Raw genomic sequence first — 13,021 nt, forward strand, 5'->3', positions numbered from 1 at the left:
TTGTGAGCGTGACAAATAAAACAATTCAATTTGTCGATCGCTACAAAGCTGTAAATTTATTACAACAATTAATAACACATATTTCACAATAGAACACAAAACTTACAACTTCGGTGTCCGCACTACCGCTCGTCCCAAACTGTTATTTACTTCTGTTCTTCACTGAGCGATAGCACGAGCACCGATCGTGAGTACAAACAATTGAACGGAGCACAAAAGGGTCAGCAGCAGTGTCCGAGGGGTGCGACACTTGCGTATTTGCGAACGGGCACCGGTTTCTCGAACGACCCAAATAAAACAACTTATTTGTGGCACGTTGAAAACTAGAATTTATTATTATTAACTAAACAGAAAGGTTCACACAATTACAAAAACTTACAACTTCGGTGTTTTACGCAGCAGAGGCCAGGATAATTATTCCATCAGCTGCGCCCGCACTACCGCTCGCTTCGAACTGTTGTTTTTATTTGATGCTACTTTGAGGCTAGTATGCAGATCGAAAGGAAAGGGGTCAAGAAACAGCTTTACGAACAGCAGAACAAAGGAGAGGGAGCGATTTCTTGGGGCTTTTCTTCACCCTCTCTGACTTGCTTGTCACCGAACAAAACCAAGCGAATTTACCCAATTAAAAATTCCACGGTGATTACAACCAAATCAATTGCTTGCGCTACCGCTGCTGCCCATTTGATTTTTTTCTTGACCGGTTCCTTCCGAAGTGCGTATACCGCTTTGAGCAGTAGCACGGGCACCGAGAGTTGCAAGCACACACAATAGAACAAAACACAAAGATCTTCAGCAGCATTGTCCGAGGGGCGCGTCACTCTGCGTTTATACGCAACACACAAGTTGAAAATACTAATTTGCCATGAAAAACATTATTTCTACTTGATATATTTTTTTCATTTCAACTTTATGGCCACTGAGAAAAATTTAAAAGCAATTTTATTGTTGTGGAGCATATATTTTCACTGTCCAAACACTTTGATTAAAAAAATACTTCTCAACAAAAAATCCTAATAGGCTTCATCCATAAAGTACGTCACGCTAAAATCAGCCAAAATTTACCCCCCCCCCCCCTCCCCCCCTTTGTCACGCTTTTCCTATACTTTGAAAGTATTCGCTTTGCACAGCGTAGAGCATGACTCGGACCGGGTAGTCCTAGGGTCGGCAAGCTACTGGGTGATTCAAGGGAGACGGTGAACAAACAGAAAAACACTACGATTTTCGTCTTCAACAACAGAACTTTATTGCGGGATCGTGTGAATGTGGGTGTGGGGGTGTTTGGTGTGGGTAGTTCAGGGGCAACCTTACCATGCAGCTCAGCTGGATCTCGCCGGATGTTCGCCGGCAGAGGAGCTTCGGCGCTACCACTCTGCGGCTTCGTTCCGTCCCACGGTTGGGGGTTCTTGGCTTGCTGGCTTCGGCGATGGTGGTTGTTCCCCAGCTGCGATCTCCGGTCTTCGTCGCCGGACGCAGCTTCGTACTGCGGCCTTCGGGCCGTCTTCGGCTTCGGCTTCCGTGCCGGATGTGGATGGACGACCAGCAGGCGTTGCTGGCTTCGTAACGGGCAGGTGTCTTCTCTCCTTGTCGAATCGGCAAGCCCCGGAGTCCACCGATTTGGGCTCGCCGAGAGAGGCCCTCCTTAGCGTTTAAGGCCAGCGGCCTGAGGGTAGTCGTCCTTGGCGTTGATGGCGCGGGGAGGCGCCAGACGACGGGGGTGGTCCTGTTACGGTTAGACGTGGGCAACTGCCATACTGGACTTACGATGCCCAGGCCGACCAAACCGAGACGGACGCGCGCTCGCGGAACCTCCGGGTCCCGCCTTGTGTGCGGCAATTGACGACCAACACACCGAGGAGCACGTCTTGTCCACTCGGACACCTGATTGGAAGAGGCCGATTTTTCCCCAAAATCGGCTCCTTGTTGGTTTTTCCGAGTCCATTTTCCCACCAATTTCCTTATGTCATCTGGACGTTTACATAATCCCCACCCTGGGAAATTGGTGGGCCTGGGAAATTGGTGTGAAGGGACTACTGAAGTTGAAGAGGTAATTCGTCAAGGGTTGTGACCAACGGTTACACTATCCACTACCCCGGCGAAAAATGTGAATGCACGAAGTTCATGAACATTTTTAATCGAAAAGCATTTCCAAAATCATCTTCGACACTCCTCAGGTTCGTCGACTAGTGTAAATGGTCATTCAATATTGTACAAGCCTCAATATGGGCAATATTTACAAGTCTCAGTGACTAACAATCACAGAAATATTTAGATTTATGTTTAAAATAGAAAAAAGATGGCATAGCAAACAAATACAAATAAATAAATTAAAAATTAGACATGCACTACAAATTAAAATAATAATTAAAACGAATCCCAAAATAATAGTAGACAACTCTATTTACATTACGCTGCGCAGCGATTTAATTTTGTGAACTATTTACATTTCATCCAACATTAGATCACTTTGGATCTCCTACGGAAATTCACCACATGGGCTTATTCCCGACGGGCAAACTGGTTGACAGTTCCCGAAACGTCTCTAATTTGGTAAACGTCAGCATATCGCAATGTTTACATTGCTCATCAGCGTAAAAGTAGTGCAAAGTAATTAAATCAGTGCATATCGGTGTTTATCGTTGAAATCAGCTGAAAAATTCAACGAAAGGACAAGGTAAGTGAAATACAAAACAAACATAACGAAGATCTTCTTTTACAGGGTAATTTTGACTCAAATTTGGGTGTGCCAAGCTCGGCTAAACTTTGTGTGGAAGATCGCTGCTAGGTCGCACTTTTTCTTTAAAAAGAGGCCTGCAGGAGTCCACTATTTATCCCGGGATTCACCATGTAAGCCATCTTGACGCGCAAGATGCTACAGGTAAGAAATTGTGTACACATTAAAATTTTTGATCGAAACTAAGATCATAAAAATTCTATCAGGCCTGGAAGCACCGAGAGATCCCCTCACCACAACACCACCAGCCTCGCTCGGACCGAGGGAAAGGATATTTAACCCCTTGGTCGTCCACGAACTGGCCCGTTGGGCTATGGATTCTCGATTGTAGTGGTGAGTAGTTTAGGTTCATTACAACACCAAAAAGTATGCCATCTTGCCATTCTCTCCTTTTCACGAAGGTGGGGTTCTACACCCACGCATTCTTTAGGGGAGAGTGGCTAAGACTAACACACACTAATCCCTCTTTCAAATAGTTCAATTCTTGAAAATATTTTACAGGATTAAATTGTTCACTTTGTCATTCACAACTAATTTTCCTTTTCCCTTTTCTTTCCAGATATTTTCACTGTTCGGTCTTGCTGCTGTTGACGACAGGTCAATCCAGATCCGCTGACTTGGTCCAGGGAAAGTGGGACGTCGCCCGTAAACCCCTAGCACCCAAGTCGGTGCGGATCGTGGCCACTGACATCTCCAGCCGCAACGTACTAGGTGTAATATATTAGATATAGGAGAAGTGAAAAAGAAAATAGTTTAAATAAAGCTTTTGTTCGGGGCTTTCCCCTATTATTTGCTTGTTCTAACTCCACGAAGGAAACAAGACTTTTCACAGGTTGCGAACGCCTACCAGGTATGACTACGTCACCTTGCTGGGTCCTCGGCAATTCTACAGATTCCAACTCCTTTCGGCCACCTCCCGGGCAGAACTCCGCCTGCTATCCGGTTCTTCGGTGCCTAGAATAACGATTAGGACGGCCTCACAGGACTTACTCATTGCCTAATTTATCGGCCCAGTCCAACAGGTACAAAATAATTTAATTTCAGGTGTGATTACCTCTCCAGGGATGACGTCACACACTACCTGGGTCTACGGTAATTTGTGGGTTCTAAATCGGTTCAATTCCTCTAATACATTCCTCATCTGCCGCCGGATCTCATCACCAGGACGGTACAGACTCTTGACCAGCAAATGGTCGTAAATTATGGTGTCCTCACAACACTACTGCTGGAGAGGACTCGACTGACGATCGCTTGGATCGGGCACCAATCAGTCGCACTTCTTTCCTACTGTTCTGTTTTGATTCTGTTCTGTAGTTGTGTGTGTTGGAGGAATAGTGTGGTTGTCGCTTTATAAATTTGATTGCTCGTCAAGTTCAACAATGAACACGAAAGAGACGAGACAAAATAAATAACATTGAATGCTGCTGCATGATTGTCGTGTAGTAGACACAAAAGGACGTTATACACATTATGTACACGCAGCATAAAAGTTATAAAACTCGCTGCTGACCAAAATCGACGAACTGAGTCGTGCCAAAAACGATTTTGGAAAGCGCGCAAGATCCTCATTCCAATAGGACCGTAATGGACCGCGGTTCTGTGCTTTTTCACATTATTTTCGCTAGGGTAAGTGGACAGTGACCAACCGAGTTTACTCGGATTCCTGCCACCTCCCGTTGGAAAAACCCTTAGGTTTTTCTGCTTGACTCCATCAACCTTGATCACCTTTTGCGGATTTGAGCTGGGAGCCAATTGAAAGTATTCGCTTTGCACAGCGTAGAGCATGACTCGGACCGGGTAGTCCCAGGGTCGGCAAGCTACTGGGTGATTCAAGGGAGACGGTGAACAAACAGAAAAACACTACGATTTTCGTCTTCAACAACAGCACTTTATTGCGGGATGGTGTGAATGTGGGTGTGGGGGTGTTTGGTGTGGGTCTCGGGGCAAGACAGTGAGCTCTTATTTCTCCATGTTCCTCCCGTTTTCTCCGCTTTGCTCCCGTTTGCTCTGAAATTTTGCTTTTGACAGTTTTCCAACTCATTCTTCTTGGTTGCTCTCGTTGCTCTACATTCCTCCCGATTCCTCCCGTTTGCTCTAGGTTTCTCTGAGAGAAAAGAGAGGAACATTGAGAGAAAAGAGAAAAAATGACATTTTGATTTGTTTATTTACATTTGTCAGATTGTGCTGCGCGCAGAAATTTTAGATCCGTAGAAAATTATGAGAAAAAATCATTAAGTTTTGTGTAGTAGCCTTGTTCTCGTGGGAAATTTGCGGTCCATTTTGACCAGGCCATTCCGATCGAGTGTTCGCGTGGAATATGCGCAAAGGTAAGATTCCTTGTGAAGATCTGCTGAGGTGAAGAGTTTAGTGAATGTTTTGCGTGAAAATTTGTCTCCTCCGCCAGGTTTACCACGTTTGTTCCGGCAGTGGCGAAGATTACCACATCGTCAGCCGTGGCCACTTGTTTCTCATCGCCGTGTCGGAAAGGAAGTAGTAGCGGAAATGTATTCGCCGGAAGCTCATCACGGTTCAGTTCTCAGCTACAACTGCTGAGTGCTGATGGCATTAGCAGCAGGAGCTTGGAGGAGATCAACTTGAGTTCCGATCTTGAAATGGCCTCGATGGACGAGGCAGGGTGGCCACTCAAGTCGGGAAATCGGGAAAGTCGGGAAAAAGTCGGGAATTCGCCAAAATCCGCCAAAAATCGGGAAAAAGTCGGGAATTTATGATTTTTTGTCAAAAAGTCGGGAATAGTCGGGAATTCTAAACATACTTGTTTGAAAATTATTTTTTTAACAATTGAATAATTTTGTATTATTTTGTGCAATTTTCAAGTTGAATTCACTCAATTCTGCTTTAGTAACTTACTTTAATTTTAAGGTTCTTTTCACTATTTCAATATATTTGAGTATGGAAAAGCTGTTCAAGACATTAATATTCTTCTTTGACACAGATCTTCGTAATATTTTTTATGAATCATATGATCACTATTATTTTTTGTTTATCAAACAAGAAGTAAAGTTAATGAAAAAACTAATATAAAAATAGACCCTAATGGCCAGCTTAAAGTTATGATTCTATTTTGAATATTTGAAAACAGATTCCAACTTGAGTTTGGCAATGGTTTTTTTTTTTGGTAAATATTTTTATTAAATGTTTTTTAATTAGGTAATTTTAAAAATGTTTTTTTTTTTTTAATGTTGACCTTAAACTTTTTTTATGAGTATTGGTAAATTACCTACTATTCATAAAGCTTGATTTTCAGTTTTCGGAGAACTTAAATACCGAATAAAATCCAAAATTGAAAAACTTTTTTACGTTTTGAAAACATAAAAAAAAAATATTGAAATTGCAAGAAATAATCCAAAAAATTTTGAGTTATTGCAAAATTGTTTAAAAAAAATCAAACATTTTGCTTAAAATAAGTGGAACAAAATAAAATCATATCAAACTGAATTTTCATTAAAAAAACAGTTAAATACTGACCATTTATCTAAATACTATTTATCTAAATACAACATTGATTTGAAAATTCAATATCAAAAATTACAAAATTAAAAAGGGAACTTGGCAAAAACATTTTGTTTATGAATTCCTTGACATTTTTCTAAATCCTTGGAATGATAATAACAGCAATTATGTTTTAATCATTCTTTGATTTAAAATGATGATGAAGTTTAAAAAAAATAGGAACGCTATTCTAAGTTCAGTTATCTTTAACTTTTTGTCATTTCCAGATTTTTTTGCCGATTTAAAAAATAACATGGAAGTTTTAAGTATTGTTGAACTTTCGATTATTTTTTCTAAGACTAATTGTTTGTGTTTCTACTCTGAATCATAATAATGAAATTCCATTTTTGAAGTTTTTTTATTTGTTATTTAGTTTCTGTATTTACAAAACATGCCTAAATTTTGATTTTTTTAAATTCATTGAGATTTTTTCCGGTGGTTAATATTGACTGTTCTTATAGAAAGTTTTATGTTTGAAATCATTCTTTAGATAAGAAATGTCTATTATTTGAGCATTCTGGAAAAGTCTGGAAAAAAGTCGGGAAAAAGTCGGGAATTTGAAAATCGAATTTGAGTGGTCACCCGAGGAGGAAATGCGAAAAAGTTGCGCGGACGTACGAGACAAATTTGGACAAGGTGCTGGACAATCACGAGATCACGGTTGACCAGTTTACCCAGAAAAGATCGACTAGATCATCCACTAGCTGGTGGTGATATTCAAGATGCCGGAGTACCGGCGAAGTTCACCAAGCTGTGCCACGGGCTACTGATTGGATATCCGGCTAGTTTCTTCTTTGATGTTAAAGTTACCTTACACAATAAAACAACTTTCTTTTTGCGTTTTTTTATTTTTCTCGGTTTTGGGCTTTGCGAGCATTGCATCGCCCGGCTGAGGAACGTAGAAGTTGACCTGGCATTACGCTAAGATACGGGGGATTTTCCTAAGATCGTCCTTGGCTTCGATTGTGATGTGTGAGTTTCTTTGAGACGAGTCTGCCTAGGGCAGTGTTTCCCAAAGTGGGGCCAGACAGCGTGGAGTCGGACCGTTTGAAAGTACTGCGTATATCAATGTCCGCTGGCAAGAAGATTTTTTAATTAAAACGACCGAGACGCAACACGCCTTGTTCAGATTGTCCCTCCGACTGGTGGTTGCCAAATCCACAGTGTTTTAGTTGAATTAAATCCATCCATCTAAGTCAGTAGCTGCTCATATTTTCCACTACATAACTGACGGCATCGTTCCGTCGCTCAGCACGATGCAGGGCGCGTGATTCCGGATCATCGCAAACATGAGTCGCACGATACGGGCCCATTCTAACGAACATTTCCAGTAACTCCGAGCTGGACACGGTGACGGCGGACATGTAAGCATTTCCGGCGACCGCTTCCGCCATTCCGGGTGGTTCCGTTATCGTGGCACAGATTATTAAAATTTGGCATCCGCACAGGCAGCCACTTCCCTTGTGAAGAAAAAACACTATCAATTTTGCGTTCAACCTAACCTCGCTTTTCCGATAACCAGAGACAGCTTGAAAAAAAAAAAACATCAGGAAAGAAATGTCATTAATGTCAAAATTGACATTTCTAAAGCGAATAGCATGGTTTCTCTCATTTCTCTCGATTCCTCCCGTTTGCTCCCGGAGTAACTCTCGTTTGTTCTGGTTTCTTCACTGTCTTGCCCCGAGGTGTGGGTAGTTCAGGGGCAACCTTACCATGCAGCTCAGCTGGATCTCGCCGGATGTTCGCCGGCAGAGGAGCTTCGGCGCTACCACTCTGCGGCTTCGTTCCGTCCCACGGTTGGGGGGGGGGGGGGTTCTTGGCTTGCTGGCTTCGGCGATGGCGATTGTTCCCCAGCTGCGATCTCGGGTCTTCGTCGCCGGACGCAGCTTCGTACTGCGGCCTTCGGGCCGTCTTCGGCTTCGGCTTCCGTGCCGGATGTGGATGGACGACCAGCAGGCGTTGCTGGCTTCGTAACGGGCAGGTGTCTTCTCTCCTTGTCGAATCGGCAAGCCCCGGGGTCCACCGATTTGGGCTCGCCGAGAGAGGCCCTCCTTAGCGTTTAAGGCCAGCGGCCTGAGGGTAGTCGTCCTTGGCGTTGATGGCGCGGGGAGGCGCCAGACGACGGGGTGGTCCTGTTACGGTTAGACGTGGGCAACTGCCATACTGGACTTACGATGCCCAGGCCGACCAAACCGAGACGGACGCGCGCTCGCGGAACCTCCGGGTCCCGCCTTGTGTGCGGCAATTGACGACCAACACACCGAGGAGCACGTCTTGTCCACTCGGACACCTGATTGGAAGAGGCCGATTTTCCCCAAAATCGGCTCCTTGTTGGTTTTTCCGAGTCCATTTTCCCACCAATTTCCTTATGTCATCTGGACGTTTACATAATCCCCACCCTGGGAAATTGGTGGGCTTCAGCCTCGCTAACACTAGTAAAATTAGCCCCCTCACTACTGTAAAGTGTAGTGAAATGTGAAGGGACTACTGAAGTTGAAGAGGTAATTCGTCAAGGGTTGTGACCAACGGTTACAACTTATAACACGCAATGTCACGCTTGCTCAAAAAACGACAACCATCGCCGCCTTCAAACGGTTACTCACCATCAACATGAAGCAGAGAATCCACCTTTTTGTGTAGAAGTCAAAACTAATGTTCTGTTACATATCGTTTCATGCCACCACCGCCCACCACCCGCTGCCAACCTCCCGCCGCCCGCCGCCCATCGCCCAACGCCCAACGCCCACCACCCACCAGCAACCGCCCATCGTCAAACGCCGCTCATCTTAGTCAACAACTGCCACCACCGCTCGCCATCAATACCAAATCTTAGAATGTAGTTAGAATATAAGAAATGCACTGCCTTAAAAGAGCTTAGGCTCACTGGCTAGTGCAACAGATTATTGTGGAAGATTAAAGATCAATTGAAAAGAAGGGAGCCCATCCCCAAACTTAAAAAGACAGCCGAGCCTAACTCCAGGTCAATCTTGGAGTAGGTGAATATTCCAGCAAAATGCTGAGAAATGTGCAATTCGGTCTTTTTTAAAAAAAAAAAAAAAAACTTGACCATAAAAGATACTGAAAACTTTAAATTTACTTCTTGCTCAAGAAGACATCGTCATTTGTTCTTGGATGAAAAGATTCCCATAAATTTGTTCCGCATCAGGCTTTTCCTTAACGGTAGCTTGTGGTCGTTGTATTTATTGTGGAGCCCTGTTTTGTTGGAGATAAAATTGAAATTGGCTAATGTTAGTTTCTAGAAAATATAAAGAATACTTACCACTTCTCATTTCTGCACGTACAACTTGCCCTGGCACAACTTTATAACAAAATAAACATGGCTGCTTCTGATTTTAACCGAGCAGCTCGGCACTTTAATATGATTTGACAGATACTTCTGCCGAACTCGGAAGATTTTGATGGTACCGAGATGCTCGGCACACTTTTAAACCGAAACTCGGAATTTTAATTTGAATTAACTGAGTGCTCGGCATAATCTGACAGAAATTGTAATTTTCTTCCGAGACTTCGGCAGAATATTGTTTTGCCGAATAACCTCGGCAAAATATTCTGCCTTACTCAACAATTGGTTTCGAGTGTGTATGTCGAAAATTGTCTCCCAAATCCAAATCCGAGCCCAGATTGCCCGAAAAACGCACCTAAAACCGACTTTCAGGCCAAAAACGGAGATTTTTTTTTTTCGAAAAGTCAAATTTCCGTCCAAAATCGAAACCGACATTTTTTTTCAAAGTTGGCCAAAATGTCATAAGAAAGGGAACAATAAAGCCTGCCGCACTCAGAAATGCGTAAAAACCCTCGGAAGTGGCCGAAAACCCGATTTTAAAATTTGCAACACTGCAAATATTTTTTTGAAATCTCGCCCAAAATTGGTTCCAGACGCGTCTCTCGAAAACCGGACTACCCTATAAAGATGCGCAAGAACAGCGCGAACAAATGTCTAGAACATCTCAAAACCCCCAGATGTCGGCAACACCCTCAAAAATGCCATTTTCTACCAAGCAGTCGAGATTTTTAGCCCATTTTTGGGCAAATTTTATTTTCAAACCGCTCCAATGCCGCCATTTTGAATTTTCTCGACCCCGCGGTAGGTCATACTATGTCGAAAATTGTCTCCCAAATCCGAATCCGGGCCCAGATATCCCGAAAAACGCACCTAAAACCGACTTTCAGGCCAAAAACGGAGATTTTTTTTTTCGAAAAGTCAAATTTTCGTCCAAAATCGAAACCGACATTTTTTTTCAAAGTTGGTCAAAATGTCATAAGAAAGGGAACAATGAAGCCTGCCGCACTCAGAAATGCGAAAAAAAAAACCCTCGAAAGTGACCGAAAACTCGATTTTAAAATTTGCAACACAGCAAATATTTTGGAAATCTCGCTTAAAATTGGTCCAGACGCGTCTCTCGAAAACTGGACCACCTTTTAAAGATGCGCAAGAACAGCGCGAACAAATGTCTAGAACATCCCAAATCCCCCAGATGTCGGAAACACCCCCAAATGTAGTCGAGATTTTTAGCACATTTTCGGGGCAAATTTTATTTTCAAACCGCTCCACAGTGGATCCAGGTGTGACAAAAATCAAAAAATGAAAGTTAAATTTCAGCAGTGTTAGTATTTTTCTATTTTTTCTCATACCTTCAAAAACTCTTTCCCAAGCATTAACTATTTTCAAGATTTTTTTCGAATTTCAACCCTTCAGGAACAATTTTGTACGGGTGTGACCAAAGTCTCGTATGCAGTTTCTGTCGTGAAATTTAATGTACTTTCGGACAGTGTATAGCAAATTTTGCTCATACTTGCTCGAAAGATCAAAATTTGCATGTTTCTAAAAAAAATCAAAGTGGATCTACTTTACTCTATTCACGAATCGGATCAAAAAGTCAGATATGGCAATCGCCTTATGATCTTTCTTCATATTCAAGAATTCAACAAATGTACTAAAATAATACTGGATTTTGGGACCAAGAACACCCCCCCCCCCCTCTCCCTCGTCTTTTTTATGACTTGGTTAAATATTCCTCTTGGAATAACTGAAAACTTCAACGGCAAAAATACTTTCTATTGTAAAATTTCACATGTGCTTGTGTGCTATCTTGTGACCCGTCTGCTGAAAAAGATAGGAGGTGTCATAAGATAGCACACAAGCTACGATGTGTATCTGCATGGAGAATTGGGTACTAAAGCCATGTGTCAATTTTTATGTACAACGGAAAAAAAACACGATTAAAAACCTTTTCTGATCACTTTTTTTCATTTTGAGGCAAAAAAAAAATTGACAAGACAACATTTTTTCGATGGATCAACTATGGTCCCCTTGGAACGAGCTGTCAAGTAGGAGCTTTTCTGTCAAGAAGGATCGCGAGGTTAATTCTTCAAAATTGATTTAAAAATCCATTTTAAATTCATTGTGGTCGTACAAAGGGTCATTGTACTCAGAAAAATAAGCTTTATCGCTGTAAACAATACTATCAGCAATCTAAGCATCATTTTAGGACCCAATTATTGGAACAAAGTGATGCGGGCAGTGATGAACATAGTTAATGAGCAATTGCAAACATTTTAATGAATACCGTCATCAGGGTGACATTGGAGCTGGTGGGTGAGATACAGTCATACAAAATTGCTAAAGTTTGTATGACCCAATCTCACCCCCAGACCTAATGTCACCCCTGATGACGGTACATACTTTTTTTGGTACGATAGATTTTCTTGTGGGAATCTTAACCATGCAAGATTATTTTTCAACTGTCCCAAAAAATCTTCCAAAAAGTCTTCCTACAAGCAGTTTTTACCTTACATATTTTTATGTGCAGCTTAGTACATAAAAAGCAGAGCAGACCTTGGCTTTAGTCGTAGATGAAGAGAAGAGGGAAGATGGGAAATTAAAAAACTAAGATTCAAAACTTTATTCTCAACTTTATAAATTAAAATGTATCACAAATTACTCTAATTAATAACTCTAATACAAAAAAAGTTTATGATTGATTAATTTTGAAGGTTTATCTTTGTTTTGCACCCTGGTATTTGGAGAATATTCGAAAGGGGAACGAGATAAAACCTTGAAATGAAATTTTCGTTGGCCTAAACAAAAATCTAGAGTTTTTTTTAAAGGTCCTTTAATTTATTGTGTTTCATATGTTTATAGGACCTTTAAAAAATCTAGAAATGTCTTCTGATCTTTTTCTACCTAAAGTACAGATACTACTAAAATATGCACAAGTAAAATGTGATGATAATCTCATAGAAGTCAAATAACACTTTTCCTCAAATACACAAATTTTGGAACACCCTATTAACTGGACCACTCTAACGTTACTACTGTACTGACCCTGATCAACTTTTCGGAAGATGACAAAGCTGTTATTTAAAAGTGTGGTATCTACAAATTTGGTTTAACAAAATTTCGGTTATGGATCATTGTGATATGGTACCAACCTAACATTCTATTTGTTAAGATTTACACACACACATACAATGAAAATTCCAAGCTACTATTGATATAAAAAAAATACAATTTCAGCAATTAAAAAAAAAATATTTGAAAAATAAATATATATGAACCACCCTAATGAACTTAGATTTTATTTTATGAAAAAATAAATGTGTTTTTTGAATTCAGCTGCCCAAAATTACCCATATATGACATATTTGGTAGAATACATGGCATTTTTTAATTTTGTCACAACTTTGTTCGGAGAGGTGTGCGCTCCAAGGCCACCATTTTGAATTTTCCCGACCCCGCGGTAGGTCATACTATGT

At 41.5% G+C, this 13,021-nt stretch overlaps 1 protein-coding gene and 1 long non-coding RNA gene across 2 annotated transcripts; one reads left to right on the forward strand and one right to left on the reverse strand.

Annotated features, from left to right (window-relative positions):
- Positions 1–1,230: 1,230 nt before the first annotated feature.
- Positions 1,231–7,969, reverse strand: LOC119766178. The gene is made up of 2 exons (XM_038250609.1): positions 7,957–7,969; positions 1,231–1,881 (listed from the first exon to the last, which is right to left on the reverse strand). The coding sequence occupies exons 1-2, from the start codon at positions 7,957–7,959 to the stop codon at positions 1,231–1,233; spliced, it is 654 nt and encodes a 217-aa protein (XP_038106537.1). The 5' UTR covers positions 7,960–7,969.
- LOC119768059 lies at positions 2,994–3,521 on the forward strand. The gene is made up of 2 exons (XR_005277880.1): positions 2,994–3,067; positions 3,294–3,521. It is a non-coding gene; the product is annotated as an uncharacterized LOC119768059 (long non-coding RNA).
- Positions 7,970–13,021: the final 5,052 nt, after the last annotated feature.

This window comes from Culex quinquefasciatus, chromosome 2 (assembly GCF_015732765.1).
Source record: "Culex quinquefasciatus strain JHB chromosome 2, VPISU_Cqui_1.0_pri_paternal, whole genome shotgun sequence".
Lineage (NCBI taxonomy): Eukaryota > Metazoa > Arthropoda > Insecta > Diptera > Culicidae > Culex > Culex quinquefasciatus.